Source organism: Podarcis filfolensis (genome assembly GCF_964270895.1).
Source record: "Podarcis filfolensis genome assembly, chromosome: 10".
Lineage (NCBI taxonomy): Eukaryota > Metazoa > Chordata > Lepidosauria > Squamata > Lacertidae > Podarcis > Podarcis filfolensis.
Genome location: NC_139612.1, coordinates 25,983,362 through 26,005,764, shown reverse-complemented (window position 1 = coordinate 26,005,764; position 22,403 = coordinate 25,983,362). Strand labels below are relative to the sequence as shown.

General features: G+C 40.8%; 2 protein-coding genes across 4 annotated transcripts in view; one reads left to right on the top strand and one right to left on the bottom strand.

Moving 5' to 3' along the window:
* LOC310743925 (uncharacterized protein) overlaps positions 1-22,403 on the top strand; it is a 797,205-nt gene that overhangs the window by 169,273 nt on the left and 605,529 nt on the right. The window lies entirely within an intron of this gene.
* Positions 1-22,403, bottom strand: part of PDZRN4 (PDZ domain containing ring finger 4) — a 220,950-nt gene that overhangs the window by 18,884 nt on the left and 179,663 nt on the right. For both annotated transcript variants that reach the window (XM_083574417.1, XM_083574418.1), the window contains 2 exons: positions 2,791-2,889; positions 439-501 (listed from right to left, as the gene is read on the bottom strand). In XM_083574417.1, coding sequence (XP_083430543.1) covers positions 439-501; positions 2,791-2,889 — 162 coding nt within the window. The remainder of the gene's footprint in view (positions 1-438; positions 502-2,790; positions 2,890-22,403) is intronic.

Sequence of the window (22,403 nt, the reverse complement as noted above, 5' to 3'; positions counted from 1 at the left end):
CAGGTGTAAATATGTGTTAATGAACCATATTTCTTAAAGGCACTATCCTCCACAGCGCCTCAATCTTCCCAACAGAGACACAGCCCTGGGGGAGTGCCTGGAACCCCCTGAAATCTTGCACCGCTCATGAAAATTGGGGTGGCGTGATACAATATTTATAGACTGCATTATCAATAACAAAACCTATAAGCAGTTAACATAAAACAATGTAAAATGTGCATAAGAAAATAGCAATAAAATAAACATTTGAAAACAAGAAGACAGAACATTTTCAAAAAACAGAAAAAGATAAAATCAGCCATCATAAAACAAATACTAAAATCATATATTTGGGTGTACTTACCTTAACAAGAATTTGCCTGCCTAACATTCTACAGAAACAATGGACTGTGCATTTTTGAAGAACCGTAATGAGAAAGCATGCTCATAGTTACTTACTTGCAAAATTCTATCTCCTTCCCGGATCCGTCCATCTCGGGCAGCGATACTGTTTGGATCAACCTACATGAGGTGGAAATGCCATAGTTAGTTCTAAAATAAGTTTGCATTTAACATATGTTTAAGGCACGGTGGGGATAGACAAGTAAACCAAATCACTATTAGCGGAACCCTAGATGTGGGGAAATGAGAGGAGTTGGAGCTTGATAATGCTCAGGAGAGACTGGGTGTGTTAAAAAGTTCATACCCTTTATAAAATGTTTTGCATGGCCACTTTACCTATCAAGCTAGACTTCTGAGTCCTTATATCACAAAGAAAAATAAGAAGAAAAGCCATTACAATATATGATTTACCTTTCTTCAACACTGATACAATATACTAAATGGTTGGTTTACGTAGTTAAATTTTGCTTTAACCTAAATATATCTTGAAGGCTCCATTAAAGGTTTATCAGAGTCGCAAAACTGTTCCTTGACTAATGGCTACCTTTTCCTTGATGGAAATCTGAAGCCATTTATTTTTCCTTGCCATGCTAAGAGTCATTTTTTGCAGCAAAGCCTCTCTAAGCACTCGGCTTGCAAGTTACATCTTATAAAGATGACAATACCTCCCCCTCCCAAACAGGTGTTATTTTCATATTGTGTGTTGTTGGAGAGAAAATGTTGTGGAAATATTTCATCTGGTATGAAAAGAGAGCAATTGCAGCCACTCAAATGAAGGGAAAGGCAGAATGGTTCAAAACAGAGCTAAGGAGAGCACTTTTAAAAATTCAAAGACAGATAAAACCAGCAGAACTCTTTTTAATCTTTGCAAACTAGTAAGAAACCTATACTGTAGGCTTCTCAGTTACCTAACTGACCTCAGCTGCTGAAGTATGATTGGATCTTTATGGGCTTCAAAAACAACCAGAAGTTTTTAATACTATCAGTACTAAAGGCCTAGGGATGGATAGGTCTGTACACCAATTTTAGGAAACAATCTAAAAATGGGAGTAAATAAACCTACAAAAGCACCGTCCAGCAGTTAGGCTGCATTTGTAAATATTGTAAATATTTTATATTTTTATTTGTTATATTTATACATCACTCTTCCTCCGGGGATCTCCAAGCAGCCTGCATACATTCTACAGGTAGCAATCTTGACCCTTGTCAGGACCAAACCCTCATGGTTTCAACATATGAACTGAATATGCCTTTGGACCAAATATTTTCACCAGATATATATTACAGATCTAACTTCAAAACAGTACTTTCTACTCCTTGGGAAAGGGGAAGGGGCAGTGCCTGGGAGGGGAGATCTGGTCCTTGGAAAAAAAAGTCCTAGATTTCATTGAAGCACATTTCTTGGAGCTCTCTGATGTTCTGCAGCTCTGATCTACTTGGCGAGGTGCCCAGAAGTCCATGGGCTTCTGGGTGGCAGGAGAAATACAACTTCTGACTAAAATGAATGTTCCCCCCACCCCCCAAAAAACCCGCCAATTGTTCTAAAGAACTCTAATGAGATAAGACACAGAGAGTCCTTGTTAACTGAGGTATGCACTTGAGTAAGTACTTCAGGAAGGATGCTGAAAGGCAGCAAATAAACAGGAAATGCTCCAAGACAGCATGAATGTAGAAGTTAGAGACACAGAGGAAGCATAAAAAGAATGCATATGGCAAGGCAATTTTATTGCAGTGCAATAAAAAAAAAATATTGATTGGAATGGCACCAGTGGACAGAGCCAACAATTTTGTATAGGGGTAGTTCATGCAAATGGTATGGACCAGAAAAACAAACAAGCAAGCAAGCAAGCAAGCAAGCAAGCAAGCAAGCAAGCAAGCAGAAGTTTGGTGAATCTAGCAAACTCTAAGTATGGCATGTAGCAGAATTATTGTTTTAATTTGTGGAATGGAGCCAGTCTCTTCCTAGTAATCACAGCTACTCTGGTTCTGGAGTGAGATTAAAGGGAATAAATCCCATAAACTTCAAGGAGTAAGAAAAGGATCACCAGGCAAGTCAGAAAGCCGAGGGAATAAACTCTGGAATGAAGGGGCGAGTGGGAGGCAGGCAGAAAAAGATGTCAAGGAGCTGCAGGTTCTCTCAAAGAGTCCAGTTAACAGTACTAAAACAATGTTTCACCTAACTTTTTAAGCAACATTCTGACTTTTCAGGCAATTTGCTTCATGGTAATGTTGCATTTGACACATTTACATTAAACAAACCTGCCTGCAATGACAATTATATTACTTGGGCGGCATAGTTTAGGCAGTTTGCTAACAGTTTGCATTGGAAAATTGCCAGAATTCTGGTAGTCAGGCTACAGAAATGCTTATTTCTATTTCCCCTTTACCACCCCCCTCACAGAACTTTACCTCACTGATATAAATTCCTGTGTCTTCCTCGTCATCCGTGCGGTAGCAGACAGTCAAGCCCAGCTTTTCCTGGCTGCTAACACGACAAAGTTCAACTTCCTGCACAAAAAATAAAAAATGTAGCACAGTGAGGTGCTTATTTTGAGACTAAAGTCTGTTGCGGATACAATATTTATATTGCTCTATAAGGGCATACAAAGTCTTCCAGTCACCTTACCCCAATTACTTGATTCAAGATCGAATACTTCTGGTAGTAGTGAAAGCTATTTTCATTTAGTATTGCCCTGCTCCAATTTTCACAGTAAAAGCATTCTTTCCCCAAATAAACTAAAGTGGGAAGCCATTAAGCAAAATTTGGCATGCCTTCAGGGGTGCCAAAATCCAGAACGAGAGGCTGACAATATATCACACAGTCATTTTACTTCTGTCAAGCCAACTATTGATTTATGGGTCAGGAGAAAGACAAAGTATTCATCCATCAATCAGTCAATCTCATATGATTGTCAGCCTTCCATCAGCCACATAAACCATAAGCCAGAATCAGAGTTACCTGCCAAATCACATAAAGAACACAGTCTATTCTTAGGTCCAATATAAATAATAAATAACAATTGGCAACTTAATTCATTTCATGTGGTAGGTTTGTCCCTGAAGTTACAAGATATTAGAGTTCCTTGGCTATTAAATTATTCACAAAAACATTTAACACACTTAATGAACATGAAGTTAGAAGATACCTATAACCAAATGTAAACTAGGAATGTAGGAAGTTGCCTTATACTGAGCCAGACCATTGGTCCATCCTGCACTGACTTGTAACTGTTCTCTAGGGTTTCAGGCAAGGGACATTCCCAGCCCCACCAGGAGATGCCAGAGATTGAACCTACTGAATGCAAATCCTATGCTGTGCCACTGAACAACCAGCCTTCCCCTAAATTTGATGCCTGACTGCACCAGTGTCTTGAAGTTAAGGTAGGCAAGATGGCCCCTCACGTCATCCTACACCAACTTTGTGCCTCCCCGAGGTTGGCCTACAATGCCCATCACCACCAACCAGCACAACCTGATGGAAGCTGTAGTCTAAATTTTAGACTACAACTTCCATCAGGTTGTGCTGGTTGGTGGTGATGGGTATTGTAGGCCAACCTCAAGAAGGCACAAAGTGGATGAAGGTTGCCCTACAAAAAGCCTATGTGTATGAGTGTCTCAACAGAGATGCTGTCAGACAATTCATTACAAGACATTCCTTTACACACACAATTTTATTTGTATGCTGCCTTTCCACTGTTTAAACCATGCTCAAGGCAACCTACAACATGAATAAATACATAATTACAATATAACAAAAGTAGTCGTAAACAAGAAATAAAATATTAAAAATACACAATCAAACTGAACAAGTTCCACATATATGACAACAAGATCTAAAATAAAGATACAAAAAACCCCACAAAAGCAACAGCCCTCCCTGCAGCAAAACACCCCAGTCCTAGAGACTGTTCAGCAGCACCAGCTTTTGCAGCTGGAATCAGTGAGGGCCCTGCCCTCGCAGGCCAGGTGGGAAAAGGCCTGCAAGGCAGGGAGCGGATCTTGCAGGACTCACAGCCAAGTTGCTCTTACAAACTTAGCAGTACCAGATGCCACTAAGCTTTTTGCGGGGCAGGGGGCGAGGGAAAGGGGAGAGCCAATTCAGTGCATAGAATGATTTAGGTATCACAAAAGAAAGAAACTATCCAATATGTTTCACATCTCACCTACTTTTTCCTTCCAATGCATTGTCTACTCTGAACACTTGGTAGTTTGCTTGTTTTTTGCAACTGTTTATATGTGAGTGTAAGTATGTAAAAGTGTACAGTGGTACCTTGGTTCTCAAACGCCTTGGTACTCAAACAACTTGGAACCCAAGCACTGCAAACCTGGAAGTTAAGTGTTCCGGTTTATGAACTTTTTTTGGAAGCTGAATGTGCTCTGTTTTGAGTGTTACGCTTCTGATCTGAGTGCCACACTTCCATTTTAAGTGTTATGTTGCGGTCTGTCTGTTTTTTCTGTTTATTTTGCATTTTTGTTTTTGCAGCTTTTTTGTGTGACTGTGGAACCCAGTTCAGCTATTGATTGCTTGATTTTGTGACTGCAGTGCATTGTTTACTGCTTTCATTTTATGGATCAATGGTCTCGTTAGATAGTAAAATTCATGTTAAATTGCTGTTTTAGGAGTTGTTTTTAAAAGTCTGGAATGGATTAATCCATTTTGCATTACTTTCTATGGGAAAGTGTGCCTTGGTTTTGGAATGCTTTGGTTTTGGAACGGACTTCTGGAATGGATTAAGTTTGAGAAGCAAGGTACCACTGTATGTGAATAGTGTCTTCTACAGATGGGAAGATGTGCAAATAAAAATACAGCACACTACCACCTTTTCTCAGAAAACACACCCTACACTCCTGTGCTTCGATGTGTTTGCTATTTAACCTCCTCCTCCTCCTCCTTCTTAAAGCCCACTCTTCCTCCCTGGAGTTCAGAGGTCTGAATGTCATACATGGAGTTATTCTATTATATCTTCACATAAACAAAACAAGGTAGGTTAAGATAAATTATAGTGGCTTCCCCCCACATTACAGCTAGGCAGGGATGTGCCTGATGTTGTTCCTTTTAAAAGGGAAAGGATCCCTGACAGTTAAGTCCAGTTGCGAACGACTCTGTGGTTGCAGCACTCATCTCGCTTTACTGGCCGAGGGAGCTGACGTTTGTCCACAGACAGTTTTTCCGGGTCATGTGGCCAGCATGACTAAGCCGCGAAACCAGAGCAGCACACAGAAATGCTGCTTACTTTCACGCTGGAGCGGTACCTATTTATCTACTTGCACTTTGACGTGCTTTTGAACTGCTAGGTTGGGCAGGAGCTGGGACCGAGCAACAGGAGCTCACCCCGTCGTGGGGATTTGAACAGCCGACCTTCTGATTGGCAAGCCCAAGGATCAGTGGTTTAGACCACAGCACCACCCGCGTCCCGTTGTTGTTCCTTTACCAGCACACTATTCAAAAACACCACATTGGTCCTTATCTTTTCTAGGGTTGGGTTCAAGAATATGACTTTCTGCATTTATAAACGTAGTTCTGTGAATATAATGTTCTCAGTATTTTGCCACAGAAATGACCTTTTAGAACAATTAATTAAATGACAATGACTCATACTGTGAAGGATGAGAAACCAGGTAAAGGTCATCTTTTCCTTCTGAGTTGGAAAAGTACGTTCAGCAGAAGAGGTTATACTCTCAAAGGATAGGAGAAGAGGTTAAATTGCTCATCCTCCAGGGTGATGGAATAGTGGGCTGGGGACTATAACCTTCCATTACCAGGTTAAAAGTCGTTATTCCCTCCAGCAACTAGGTTAATACTGCAATTTCTTCAGGTGATAGAAGAGTAGGTTGTAAATGTCACCTACTGTGTTAAAACTTTTCTTTGACTTACTCCCTGGAAGAAAGAAAGAAAAGATTTACTCCTTGAAAGAAAAAGGGTTTAAGTGCAATTGTTTGGGATTCTGCAAAAGTTTGCTAGAGAGCCACTATAGGAATCTTTAACCTGTATGTGAACGTATATATGTTAAAAGTCATAATTTTCACACAGAGAGCAAATCACTAGTTATAAAATTATTGCAGTTTGCCTTGGTTGGAAAAAACAAACCTACACACACATATCCCTATTTTAAAACTGAACCACTCTCAATTGACTCACCTTAATTTTCATATAGACATATGGGGAACTATTTATGTGGCTTGATATAGACTCTGCTTAGATTGAAAATACCCGAAAATATGTAGGTAATAAATAAATACCGGAAAACACCCATTAGTGTATTGGAAGGATGTTAACCGAAAACCAATAATGAGCTTTGCTTGTGCTTCTAAGAAATGGAGACGAAAGAACATCTGCATTATTTTTGTCTTGCCCTTATCAGAGCCAAATCTTTAGAGTATTGGTATTGAACTTTATTACGGCCATTGGCCCATCACACAACAGTTTCCCATACCAACATAATGTACTTAAAACTCCAATTTTAAAACCGCCAAAACTTACAAAAAACAGACAAGAACCAAAGCAAAACAAAAACAAAAGACCAACATCATACATTACACTAAATTTGTAACATAAACATCGCCCTCTACTCATAAATTAGTAGAAGACATCAATGGTGATATCACCTAATTACATCCTAAAACATAGATCATAGTTTAGAGGGATTATCCGAGCCGCACAGGAGTCCGTTTCTCTTCTTTAGGGATAGAACGCTGATCAAGAATCTGGCAACCATGAGTGATCTTAAGGGGTCATCATCATTTAATAGATATCTCAGTTTGGCTTCATTTGTATCATCGGCAATTCCCTTTAGATATTGAGCAAGAAACTTGCTCCTGGCCGATGAATGAAATGCACAATCAAAAATTATGTGATGCAACGATTCCGGTGCCCCACAATTACAATCACATAAGAGCGATATCTGTCCATTGGAGAATCTATTTCTCAGCACGTTCGATGGGAAGGTGTTGAATCTTGCCTTTACAAAAGCATATCTATGAGCCGAAGAAGTTAAGGAATTCAAATAGTTTGGGAGCCTTAAGAGGGGTAATAAACCAAGGTTTAGAGGTGAGCAGGTACCATTGCCCAAGACCATTTTCTGCTGCAAGTCCATCTCCTCTAGTTTACAGGCTACTGTTCTTTTAGCTGGAACTATATCCTGCTCTAGTAATTTGGATGGGGAGATTCCCATTGCCGTAATTTTCAGTTGTAAATTTTTTACCCATGGGCTCTGGAAATCATCTCTCCACATGCATTGTATCAAGTACAAGTTTGGGAGATTGTGCCATAGAGATAACCAGTGACAAAGTATGTGCTTCCACAGAGCGTTTTCCAGGGATACAATATTAAGTTCCATGCGTAGCGCTGTATTACTTACACAGTTGGGCAGTTTCAATATCCCTCTTAAAAACTGATTTTGAATAACCTCTAGGTGGGATAAGTTGACAAAAGTCCCCCAAATTGAGATGGCATAAGCAATTGTTGGGATCACCTTGGCCTTGAAGACTTTCAACGCCGATGGGATATGAAGGGCCCCATCGGTGAAGAAAAATCGCAAGATCGCCAAGGAGATAGCTTTGGCTCTATTTGTAACATAGGCTACATGGGCCTTCCATCTAAGGTTATGTTGTAACCAAACTCCCAAGTATTGGAATCTATAGACTTGTTCGATGACTCTCCCATCAATTCTCCAATTATGGAGTTTCCGGCTCTTTGAGAAAATTAGAATTTTAGATTTCTCATAATTGATTGTAAGGGAATTTGCATTACAATATGATCCAAAAATTTTTAAGGCCCTCATAAGACCTACTCTAGAAAAAGAAAGGATGACAGCGTCATCCGCATATAGTAACAAAGGGCAGCGATAAAGTGCTAGGCGGGGTGCATGAATCCTTTCTTGAGCCTCTATTAGGGGAGTCCTCATGTCGCTTATGAACAAATTAAACAGGAATGGAGCCAATATACAACCCTGTCGGACACCTCTGTTAATGGGAATTGAATTGGTGAGATCGCCCTCCGGGGTGAGTCTCACTCTAGCCGCTGAGTTCTCATGGAGTTTGATTATTAGCCAGAGAAGCCTTCTGTCGATGCCCCAGCGGGTGAGTTTTTCCCAGAGGATGCTCCTGGAGATACTATCGAATGCTGCCTTTAGGTCAATGAATGCCACACAGAGTTGGCCACCCTTTGGGGTGGAATATTTCCAGGCAAGATGCTGTAAAATTAGAATATGATTTATTGTTGACTGTTTTGGGCGGAATCCAGCTTGTTCGGGCCCAATTAATTTTTTCTCTTCGGCCCATTGAATAAGTCTGTTCAACAGGAAGCGGGCATATAGTTTCCCCACTATTGAGAGCAGACTGATATTTCTGTAATTCCCCGGGTCATCTGGTGAGCCCTTTTTGTGGATTGGAACGATAACAGCGTCCTTCCATACTTCCGGGATCATTCCAGAGTTGTTAACGGCATCGAAGATGGTTGCCAGGGCTTTGGCCCACCAGTCCGCGTGGTATTTTATAGCTTCTTCCGGGATCAGGTCTGGTCCAGGCGCTTTCCCTGTTTTAAGTTTAACGATCAAGTCATGGATGTCTTCCGGATCGGTGGGGGGCCAGAGGGGAAGCTGATCTTGAGATTCATCTCTTGTGTTAACAGTACAGTCAGTTGTGGCAAAGTAGTTTTTTAAGTAAGATTCCCAAACCGGGGCAGGGATAATAGTTAAAGGGTATCTTTTAGTTCTTTTATTTACCAGGAGCCAGAATTGTCTGGAGTTCCGTGATGATGAGGCTTCTATGATTGCCCGCCATTGATTCGCTTGCCATTCCTGTCTGGCTCCCTTTTGAATTTGCTTGTAGGCCAATTTTGCTTGGAAATATTCTTTTGGCAGGACCGTTGCCCCGGAGGCTTTATACTCTTTGTATATGTTACCAAGAAGTTGTCTAGCCTGTTTACAAGCACTATTGAACCACAGTGCACCTATCTTCCTTTGTGTTCGATTTATTTTATGCGTCGGGACAGAGAAAAAAGACGTTAGATCTTCCGACAGGTTCGAGAATAGTCTTAGAGTTTGATCATGATCGTAATAATCCTCGATTAAGCCTGAGTATGCTTGTTTTAGTCGTTGTTGGAAATATGCTGAGTATTTTTGGGCCTGTAGTTCGGACCATTTTATACTTTTGATTTGCAATGCTGAGTTCGTAATCAATTGTGTTGGGTGTCTATCTCCATCTGGGGTCCAGTCTATAGTCATTGTGGCGACCAACGGTAGGTGATCGCTCAGATGAATATTTTCAACTTTAAAGTGGGAAAATTTGGGGAATATGTTATGAGATACTAACATATAATCCAGGACACTGTTTGCAGAGGAGCTTATGTGTGTAAACTCACCCGGTACGTCAGGCGGGCAGTTCCCGTTTAGAATCACTAAGTTTAGACGTAGTACCAATTGGTAAAGAAGGGTTCCTGCTTCATTTACCCTTTTGTCTTTGGAAAGTCTTTGATTATGGAGGGAGAGGTCATTAATGAATTCTGGGCTTATCCACCATTTGGCTTTGATTAAGGACTCCCAGTCTGTTGCAATGCGAGCATTGAAGTCCCCTGCTATAACATTGGGTATATTGGGGTATTTGGAGTGACAGAGAGTAAGATGTTCCTCCAAGATTCCCCATTTATTGTATAAGTCTGCAATGTTGCCTCCAGGAGGAAGATAAACATTTGTTATAGCAAGTTCAAAGTTTTTCCCCGTAATCAGGGCTGTAATTGCAAAGGTGGAAGCATTTACAAGCGTGAGTTTTGCCTGTATTTTCAAGGAAATTGCTATAACTAATCCTCCACTAGGCCGGCCTCCTTTAGTAGATGGGCATGCCGGTAATGATGTAACATCAAAACCATTAATATCTACTCTCCCCTCTTCCCATGTTTCCTGCAAGAGAATTACTTGGTGTGAGTTTATTAATTTTACAAGGTCCGGGTCAGATTTTTTCCCCTTCCAGCCTGCTATGTTCCAGCTTAAAAGGGAGAACGGGAGAGGATTTGACTGAGGTTTGGGTAGTCACAATGGAGAAGGGGGGAACGCTGATCTTGGTGGGCTGTCAAATTTAAAGAAGTCAGTAATTTTCCTTTGCCTAATAGTAGGTGACTTCTCTCCTTTTGGCACAGGTGTGCTTCTTGAGCTCTGCTCGCCCGATCCTATAGGGGTAGTGTCCTGGTTTGGTCTAGTCTCCTCTCTGAAATCCCTTATTTTATCAGAGAGCTTATCACCTAGGGGAGCAGAGATTAGGTCAGTACAAGTTTTAACTATTATTGGATTTTCCTTCCGTGGGTATATCATCTTATTTATATGGCCCAAGGGGTCTTCTGTCCAGTCCATATCGGTAGCGGATTGAACTTCTAAATCATCAGCTAGAGATTCTCCGTCCGATAATGATGACTCCAGGTCAGGCATTGAGGAATGTGTCGAGATTTTGTTTACATTTTGCTGTTCTTTAGCAGGTATAACCATTCCAGCAGGTGCAGGAAGAGCTGGTTCCAGATTAACTAATAGGGGTGGCGAGACGATTGTCTGTATCCTTGCCTTGGAATTTATGGACCTATTTTGAGGCTGTGGGCTAAATTTGAGAAGGTCCACTGAGCCTCCAATGGCCCTGTTGGTTTGAATTTCTTTGTTTCCTATTTTGCTTTTGGCCTGAGACATCTTCTCCCTTAATTTGTCTAATTTATTTATTATTTTTTCTTTTTCTTGTGACTGTAATTCGTCAAATGAATTCATATGGGCGCTTTCATCAATGGATATTCTGGAACCACCCAAGTTCGTTCCTGGTTGTGGACTGCAGGCAATCTCCTCCGTTCTCTGTGGGGAAAGCAACATCTCTTTGTCTGACGATTTTGTAGAACTTGTTTCTGAATCTAATATCTCTTTCTCTTTTTCCACAAGTAGTGGTTTTACTATGCTGTCCGCAAAAACCCTTGTGGGTATGATTTTTATTTTTATAAATTTCCATTTTTGTCTTATTATTAATAAGGGTAGTCTCAGTGAATGGAAGGCTAAAATAACTTTGTAAGAGCCATTTGATTGAGTTAGTGGAAGTAAAGCATAAAGATCAATATGAACTATGCTTATTCTCAGGATTTTACTTAGGGCAATTTTGGCTCCTTCCAAGCTTGACCAGTCCCATATCTCAGACCTTATCGTTAGGCATATCTTCTTAGGTTGCAATGTTAGATTTTGCTTACACATGAGATCGTTTAGTTTGTATTTTCCCATCCCCTTTGCCCCAGAGTTTGGTGGGGCTATCACTGGAGGTCCCCTCTGGTAGTTATTTTTGAAGGCAATTTTGGCATCCATATCCATCACTTTTTCCGTTAGCTTGGAGATTGAGCACGTCAGAAAGTCTATCTTTTTAAATATACAGTCCAGTGTCCTAATGACTAGTTGTAGATGGGAGGACTCATTTCCCAGCTGGTTTTCTTTATCCCGGATCTTTTTCCCATCCACATCGGGCCCGCCCTTGATGGGAGTGCTCATTAGATTACAAGTGTGTAAGGTGGTATTTTGGGACTTGGGAATGTTATTAGCTACATCCAAGTCACTTAGTGGAAGAAATCTATTGTATGTAGTAACTGCTGCTTGAAAATTTGACTGGTCTGTTCTTTCTTTCGCTTGTAGCTTAGGGCTAGGGAGAAGCAGTAATTCCTCTGCTTCTCTGAGGCGTTTCCTCTTGCCCATAGCTACGGTAGATATGAGCTAAATAATGTAGATAATACAGGAGAGAAGAAGGGGACTTCCTACCACAGTCAATGATTTAGCTATACAGCTGAGTATTTAACTCCAGGGATTTCTCCGCAGATCGTTGGAGAGCTTTAGAGTATATTTTGTGGGAAATACCTTTATGACCTCTGCTTCTTAGAGTTGTTCATTTGCTAACTTATGAGATGTCAATGGACACGACTCACACATTTTTACACCTATTTTCCCACAGTCACAGAAGCTAGAATCTTGCTTGTAAGAAAAGAACACTAGCATTGATGCTGAATTCCGCACGCGGTGCAAAAGTTCGTGCTTTCTTTCCTTCACCTTCTTCGCTTGTGCAGATCAAGGAATATACATGCAGCAATGCTGAATCCTATCTCTTCAGTTCCACCATGGCTGCCCATCTCTATTCTGTGCATGTGAAATGCATTAAATTCAGCCCCACTGTATTTGCAGTAAACTAAAATATTCATTTCAGTCAATTAGCAGACACGGGATGTCTCTTGTTTTCATAAATATTCTTCCCTATGGCAAATGGAAGGCCCACACATGTCAATGCCATTATGTATAATACATGGAGTTTGAGACTGCAAGACGCCCAAGAAAGTATTGTCACAACAAACTACCCTATCCTTTCAGAACTACTGTCTCTACTAAAGCACCAAGTCAATTTCCTTTATGTATTAATAGTTAGGAAACATAAACATAACAGATGGCTACAGCAGAAGATTCGGTGGGGAGGGGGCGGGAACCTGTTGGGGGAAGAAACACCTCTCTGCCTTCAAACTAACTAGGTTGCTGTTGCAAGAACTGTAGCACCATTATTACTGCTGCTACTACCACAATTTGCAAGAGTTTGAAGTGGTACAAATGGATTTCCTACCACAGTTATATGCAGCATTAGCTAATACAAGCAATGGCTACCTAATCAGGCTACCTGCAAAAGTTACTCATGTCACTCTTCATATAGTACTAAATATATGTATTTCATAACAAATGACAATCTGTATCCAATCCCCCCCCCAACCTGGTACCCTCCAGATGTTCCCAACTACAACAGCCATTATCCCTAACTGTAGGCCATGCTGGTTGGGCTGATGGCAATTGGTGGCAACCACATCTGAAGGGCATCAGGCTGGAGAAGATCTAGACACTGAAAACGGTAACATGAAGTGGCTCTTATTTCGTAATAGACATGCATAGGAATGTGCTGTAAGTCCCACTGAGTCCAATGGGGCTTATTCCCAAGCAAGACAGTTTTATTGGGGGGCAGCAGGGATAAAGCATTTTTTTGGAAATGTATCAAAAGCTACATATTGTGATTCTGCCACAGTATATGTATGAAGCATTACTATACTGATGCAAATGCAGGTAACCAATGTCAGACTTTATACAGAGTTATGCCAAGGTTCCATTTCTTTCCTTAATCAAGTATCATGTTTATATTTCCAAATTTCTTATATGTTTAGTTAAGTTTATGAACACTGACCTCCCCTCCTTTCTAAAAGCAGCACTGAACTCCTATTCCTTAGACATTTTCATTGTGGGAGGTAATGAACATCTTAGGATTTTATCAGCATCCATTCCAGTTACCCCTTGAGCTTTTCTAGTTTGCAGAATTTACAGCCTATCGTGCCAAAACGTCTACAGAGAATTGGCAAAGTTCAAGATTTCTCTTTTAAAGCCACTGAAATTCTTCACTTGTGAAAACAACTTAACGTAATAGTCCTCCTTTCCCTCTCCAACGTTTCCAGAGTGTTATGATATGCAGATTTCACATCAGCAATGCATCTGCGGCTATTTGGATGGAAATAGAAAAGCTATGGAGCAAGACAACCTCAATGTAAACAAGCTGGAGCTGCTGGCAGTTGTGCATTTAACAAAATAAAATTGCATTCCCCACTGTATTTCCACTTATCAATTTTGACAGAAGACCGTTCTGGCTTCTCATATACAGAATTGAAAAGGACAAATCACACTGGATGCCAATTTCCCCCAGAATTGATTTGGTGGTTATCTTACCAAAAAGAAGTGGAGAGTTATCTCTATTTCACATGGTACAGGTAAGACAAAGATCCAGGGATTTCTCCCTTCATAGTATATGTACCTTTTAATCCCCAACTCCCAATGCTTGTCTCATTGAATTTTCAGTGTCTCAATGATTCCAGCAAGCAGTTTCTCAGACATCTTTATCCTGTTTTCAAACTCAGGTTACCAAGGTGGGGAGTAGAAGGAGCATGAAACCCAAACCCCCATTCATCCCTGGCCACTGAAATAATGAACCAGACAGAGGCAGTCTTCAGTCAGTTTTTCAAGGGATGCATAATGCTGTTCTGCAAGCTGGAAGGGCCTTCAGAGAAGTGAGTGGGGGTAATATTGATATGGGATTGTTGAACTGTGTATTAATAAAAATCCTGGAAAGATAATGTAAGTCTGGATTTTTTGTGTCAACTAAAATCTCCAAGGTCGCTTGAGATGCTTAAAAGAGCGCTAAAGTAAGTTGAGAAACAGAGAAGGGAATGAGCCAAATGCAGCTGGTCTCTCAACAGAGCAGATGGAGCAGCTCTGCAATCCCATCTCTTCCTTCTGCATCTATATACTTTTTCAGCATACTTAAGTCTTGAGCTTACACTGTCTCTGCAGATTCTTCGGGGAGTATGCCTCATAAGTAAGCCAAAGAGGAAGAAACAATTTATTAAGGATTAAAGACTTCCTGGCTGCAGAAATCTCAGCAGCTGTCAGCACACCCTTCAGTAAGTTACAACTACTGTAACTACTTCAGAATCTTCTCTGTTTACCGGTTGCGTATTTCCAAACCCTTGCTGGAAAATGACGTCTTGATCAAAGCACTGTTTTCTTCACAAAATAAGATGCTTCGGTTTATTAGGAGGATGTTTAAGCTCCCTCAAGAATGATGGGTCATCTAATTTTGACTAATATAAAACCAGCTTTTCTTTTCATACTTCACAGTTTCTACAAGCAAGAGGGGAGCCCCAGCTGATGTCAAGAACAGCTCTGCTGGATGAGGCAAATATCCATCTCACCCAGCACTAATTCTCACGCTGGCTAACCTGATGCCACAAGTATGAGTTCAGCATTGTATTTTAATATTTTGTTGGAAGCTGCCCAGAGTGGCTAGGAAAACCCGCCCATCTATATTATTATTATCATTATCATCATCATCATCATCATCATTATTATTATTATTACAATTATTATTATTATTATTACATCAGAGCAAGAAGGCAAACCCACAAGTAAAGAAACTCAATAAACAACAATAGCAAGTGTGATGGTAGAAAACCAGCAGCAGTCTGGAGCTACCCAGTGTATTGTTCAGAATGGCACATGTATACTACTGTCTCCTGGATGGAAGTTGTGGGTGTGTGCTTGGTGCACACATCCAGGGGGACATGATAGCCACCTGATAGTTTGGTGCCATTCTAGAGGCCAGAACACCATAAGGGAAAACACATGTTTCAGAAACATTTGGGGAAAGTTGTCGTGCACAGGTGTTTATATGCTAGTGCTAGAAGCCTCTGAACCAAGATGACTGAGTTGGAGTGCTTGATGCTCTTAAAGGAGAACATAGATACAGTGGGCATAATGTTAATTTGGTTGAGCATGGTTATATCTGGACAAAAGTTCTATAGAAAGGGCATGAAAAAGCATACTGCAAGTTGAAAAGAATGTGGATTCAAAATAACTAGAAATATGAAAAGGGGAAGCTAACCCCCAGATTCACTGTGGTCTAGGTTTAGTAAATTGATATTTAATAAATCACTTCAAAAAGTCCTGAAATGATTTACAATCATAGACTAAGGAAATGCATGCTCTGATCACAACAAAGAGGTAAATTTTCTAGATACTCTACGTGGCAATGCTCTAGAACAGTTGGTCATACTATCAACCAGAGGACAGACAACCCTGGACCTAATCTTAAATGGTGTCCAAAGTGTTGTTGAACTGAATGACCATAGTATTATGAAACATAAATCATAAGTGAACAATTGCCAAGGTAATTCAACAGAGTGACAATTGACATAAAAAAAGAAGCTTCTGCAAAATGAGGGGATTGGTAAGCAGGAAGTTGAAAGGCAAAGTCAAGAGGGTCAAATCTCTTCAAAAACCACAATAATAGTTCAGCTTGAACGTATACCACAGTTCAGGAAAGGTACCACCAAGACCAAGACAATGCCAGCATGATAAATGAGCAGAGTCAAGGAAGCTATTAGAGACAATAAGGCTTCTTTCAGAAAATGGAAGTATTGTCCAAATGAGGGGAACAAAAAGCAACACAACCGTGGAAAAAGAAATACAAGCAAGCAATAAGGAATGAGGGAAAAGAAATGGGAAAAAAGGGAAAATGTTTCTTGAAAGCAACAACACTTATTAAAATAGTAGAAGCAGGAAACCAGCTAAGGTTGTAGCCAACAAAGCTGTCCCATTGGTGCAAGGACTTCCACTAGCACAACAGGGCTCCCCTCACCTGTGGTCCCCAAATCTATTTTGGAGTAGATTTGGGAAATGCATGGGGAATGAGGTGGGAGAAGAGGGAGAGGAAGCCCTGCTGAACAGCCAGAGGTCCCTCCTAGAAAGTGGCTAATATAACAATTTTTAAAAGGCACCCAGGGTTAGGGCCACAACTCAGCGGCAGATCATCTGGTTTGCATGCAGAAGGTTTTGGCTTTAATCCCTGGAAGGGCTGGGAGAGACTTCTGCTTGCAACCCTGGAAGGCTATGGGCAGTCAGTGTAGAGTCATAGATAATGCTAAGCTAAATGGTAAGGGCCACATTAAAATGAAGACTTTCACTCCAAGAGCTGTCCTTTTGTATATAATGATAATATTTAGTTTCACAGATGGTTGCTGTGGTTGCTGCCCCATCATTTCAGATTAACTGAATGTCAGCATGTCATAATTAGACTTCACCAGTTTCCCCCTGCATAATAGTGGAAGTCATAATTTAGTTTTGTTATGGGTTCATCCTCCTCCTCCTCATATTACTATTGTATACTTTGCTGAGCAAACATCGCTGTTGCTTCTTTTGGCTCAGGAAGTAAGGGGAGAGATTTATTTATCGCATCATCATATTTTTCAGCAGATAGCCACCCAATCAAGATGCAGGCAACACAACAGATGTGCCGGCATATGTTCCGAGGAACATTCATCTAGCCATCAGAATACACAACTGCATTTTGAAAATTGCCACAGTTGCTGCAGTTCCACACATCTGAGCATTTGTTAGCTAAAACTCTGTGAAAACTATTTTGGCATGTTAATTAAAGTCAAGTTGCAGAGCAGAGCGCTTGCATGCTAGACATCTGTTGGAAATCTGCTTATTTGCCTGAATTGCAGTTTAGGGCTCTTGCATATGCCAAATGCTGATAAAACACCAGGCTAATGACCATTTCAATCTTTACTGCCTCTATGCAGAGGTCACTGAAAAAATGTTTTCTATGTGGCAGAGGTCGGCATGGCAGTTCATATGATTTTTATAGCACTTGTCAGGCTACCTAACTGTTCAGGGCTAGCAGGAATCACTGTGGCACTGAATGGCCATGAATGAAGGAGAAGGAGAAGGAGAAAGAAAAGGATAAGGAGAAAACGGCAGACAGTAACTGATGTGGCAGTGCAGACACCGAGGAATGGTGTCTCCAGTACATGCAGCTAATCCAGTGATACCTGTAATGCAAGAATCTCCCCTTATTTTTATGCCCAAACACCTGGAGTAAACCTCCCACTCACAATTCAATTGCTATGTGATCCCATGTTTACTGGAATTCACATGCCATAAAATTGGCTCCCTCTTGAACCAATTCAAAAGCCTCTTTTAAGGCAGACTGAAAATATGGCTTTGAAATATGATGTGCATTTCTGAAACATTTCTTGAACAGTTGCATGTTATGTAGAGAATACATGATGATGTGATGCATTAGCATCCATATAAACCTACAGAAGTGGATGATTTATATCAGCTCATTCACAAAAGGAGAGAAAATTGCAGGAACCTTCTGCATGGAAAAAACCCACAAACGAATAAAAGGTAGCATAGCCATGCCAAACAACAAGCTCACTTTTCTTCATTTCCTTAGGGGCGGGGTGGGGTGGGAGCCATAATGTGTGACATTAATGCATAAATTTTATTTATCTTTCAAGTGAAATGAGGAGTAGGCCTGCACTTGTTTTATGAAACAAAATGAAAATCACCAGCTTGATGTATTCCCTACTCTATTGTTAACACCAACAGGATGATTAGCGATAACATTGATAGATTTACCTATGTCAGCTTTGTGTCCTTTTTGCTTCCTCCCTAGTGATACCCCTGAGTTAGGGACACAATTGAAGTCCATAAATTGGGATATTCATTACCAGTGACAGCTACAGATGATGGCAATCTCATCTGCTCTGAATGCCAGCCTTTCCCCCCCTAAATGATGAGCACTTCTAAATAGACGTAAAGATTAAGAATAAACAAGCATGACAGAAACTGACTTGATATCCTGATTCACCTCAGTGATCCACTTATGTCTAGATTAGATAACAAAAAAATAAAGAATAAAAAAAATACAAGGAAGTGTGATTTAGAGGTTAGAATAACTGATACGATATTGGCTTGCCATCCCGATTACCAACTTCCTCTATGACCTTAGACAGATAGTTTAACCAAGTTTGTCCATTTCTGGCCCACTTAAGACATGACTAATAATACACAAGTGCATTACAGCATGGCATTGCCCTCGCTTAATGTTTGTAAAATGCATTTGCGTTAAACAAAATGGGGGACAGATAAAGCTTTATTACAGTACAGTACCAAGAATAATGAATACATGTATTTATAGTCCCAATCAAGGTAATCCTATGAGCTGCTTCCTGGGCATAGCAGTCCATACCAACAGGCGCAAGGCCCTGAGAGCTGTTGTGAGCTGATGTTTCCCCTATGAGCAACATTGGTAGCCAGAGTATTGATGCACTGACATCAGTGATCACTATCATTCTCCCCTGCCACAATGGGAATATTTTCTCTTCCATTACAAACCAACAAGACATGCCCTTCCATGCACAAAATGTCCTCTTCTATTTGTTAAATGGGACACGCCAAAGCAGTTTTTGGGTGAAGCAGAGGGGCATGCAGGGGGAAGAAGGAATTTACTAAAATTGCATCACCCCATTTCACACATGGGAACATCCCATTGGTGTGGCTTTGCTTCTCCATTGGATTCAACCCACTGTGTTTTCACCAGACAGCCCAATTCCCACACACTCCCCGTACTCTCTATATAGATCCGTTTGTCCTCTATACTAGTCTTCTGTCCCTTCAAATGTTCCAGATATAATTGCAATGGAAAATTATAACCCTCTTCATGACTTTGACTGTTCTAGGCTATAACAAATATATCTTTTATTAGGACTGTGGTTAGAGAGCACAATATTTCTTCAAGGCCTTTATTTTAAATTATTTCTTGTGGCTGCTGAATTTGGAATCTGACTTTTACTTGCTCAGGGCTCCTTCTGATTTATATCAAGTTTGGGGCAGGGGAGGGGGGAATGACCTCAGCTGGATATAAAGGAAGGGACTGAAATTTTAACGACTACAAGCATAAATGTTTTCTACAGTGATCTACTGTACGGTTGTGATATTTGGGACTGCAGACAAACAGAGCAATCCTATAGTTCAGATCAAAGGCAGAGCTGGACAGTTTGTTTATCACTGGAAACTTCATTGAAAATATAATTCAAAGACTTAAGGGCGAGCAACAGATGTTCTTTTCCAGGGTGCAGGAACACAGGCAATCAACGGATTCAAGTTATAGGAAAGGAGAGTCCATTGAAATATCAGGAAGAACTTTCTGACAGGTTCTGAACTTTCTGCAGAGCCCCATGCAGTGGCAGAGCTTCATGATCTGGCACCGGGTGGTGGAGAGCAGGCGGGGCGGGGCTGGCGTGTGTCCTGGGACGTGGCGCACTGTCTGCAGGGGCATGGCATGCATCCTGGGGGGAGGGCACACTGCCTGCAGGGGCGTGGCACCTGTCCTGGGGGCATGGCACCCAGTGCAGGCAGGGGGCAACCATGATGGCACCCTACCGGGATTGTGCTGCCGGGGACGGTGCGCTCCCCCTGCACCCCTCTTCTTCTGCCAGTGGCCCCATGCTATATTATGCTACACAGTAGTTACAACCCAGCACTGCACATTTTAAAATAACAGATGAGGAATGGACACCATGGCACACAGCAACTGGCATTGTCAAGAGTCTGTTCCTACAATGGTTATTAGCTACCTTGTCCTTAAAATAACTGAGTTGTGTAAAGCGTGGCAAACATAACCCCAAAGTGTGTGACATGGTCTCTGAGCCTTATGCGTGACACCCTGATGCACAAAAAATCCAGAGACACAATTGTCAATGGTAAAAAACTCCAAAGTTAAATTCTGACCAGTATTCAGGGGTAGGTCATGTTAGGTGCAAAAGGTCAAACACATGAGGTTAAATTGATTGAAAGAAGTTCATCTTTGGAGCAAGAAAGTTCAATGGGGGGTGGGGAGTTCCAATAGTTCATTGAAACTTAGTTTCAGATTTAAGAACCAAGATTCAAATGTGGCCCACTAATAAATAAAAAAATGGACTTTAGCACTGCTACAGTAAGTTCTTTCAGCAAAAAATTAGTGTGTGTGGTGTAGAAATGCATAGCTTTTAAGCATGCACGAAACATAGCCATACTTACAAAACTAATAGTAATATTTGCAAAGGGTTGGCTAGAGGCTATCAGAGCTCTGAAGGGAGCTGTTACAGGCTATCAGTTTAGTAATCCTTGTGTTTAAAAAGTCCCTAAATATGGCTTTACAAGATAGACAAATCTGTTTTGGTCTAGTGGGCAAATAAGCCATGTGTTGAAAAGACTCTAAATATGCATTCACAAGATAGACAGATCTGTTACAGTCTATTGGGTCCATCATTGGCTTTTTGAAAGGCCCTAAATACTTACATAGAACATATTCTTGCTAGACCACCAACAAAAAAATGAAGGGGAATTCGGGAGGGGTTGAATAAATCTGGAAATATCTAATTTTGCAGTTAACTCCGCCGTCACGAATACCTTATTTGAATGAGACAATTTGCCTGTTTTGTGTGATAGATTTGCGAGTAGTTTTGGGTTGTTCTGGAAGCCTCCCTTGTACCCCGTTATTCTGTTCTAACCTGCATTAAATCTCCAATTAGAAAGTGAAACCTGAGACCACAGGGAGGGCATGTCTGCATAAGGTATGCCCTGTGCGCTGACAAAAGTATATAGTCTTCAGACCATTCACTGCCTACCAAGCCATGTAGCATCTAATTTCAGTATGCCCCCAACCTCTGACTTTTTTTCATCACTGCTGATACAGCCCTGATCACCAGAAGTCCCCAGGCGAGAATTTAGGTGCAGGGCACTCCACTATGCCATATGACTCAGACTTTTTCTCGTATTTCCATCTTGCATGTAGACGCGAGTTTGATCCAGTTTTACCACTGATCCCAACAGACTTTACATCAGGCTGATAGTGGATAACACAGTGGTGACTCATAGTGCGGTATGTGTGCAAAGCTGTGCGAATAAAATGTTGCCTCCTTATTATCATAACCAAGATTATTTTTAACACGAAGCCAAGTACAGTGGCTTTGTTCCATCCTATGCCACAGGAATTGCCTTTCCTATCCGGATCTGACAGAATGGAGACTGTCCACTTCTTCGGGAACATATCTTTCTTCTCACTGCAAACTAGACAGCTCCTTTTCTATTTAAATTTCATGTGAAACATGCTCTATTTTAGTCAATCAGTGGGTTTGCCTTGGGCTACTGAATCATAGCTGACAGCAAATTAATGACTAGGAGGGTGTGATTAGTAGATATTACCGACTACTGAACACCTACCTGCTCATTTACCACTGTCATAATACTTTTACTGGCTATTATTATCGATTAATAATAGTCATGAAGAGGACATGATTCTACAGTGCTAATCTCTTTATATATACACATACAATCAGACTGCATTTTAGTATTTGTAACATTCCCATCACACAAATAATTGTATTACACATAAGCTTTCACACAACCACTTACTCAGTAAACAAGCTAGTATATTAACCAGGAATTTAGTAGCTTTTTCTTGATCTTCACAAGACTAGTTTTTTTTTTGGGGGGGGGGATGAATTTTCTTACCAATCCCTCAATGATTTATTAGAACAGTGCAAGTAAATTTTATCCTAGGTAAGCTTGGTGAGCCAACATTATTTCATTTTCCTTTGTCCTATGGGAAGAATT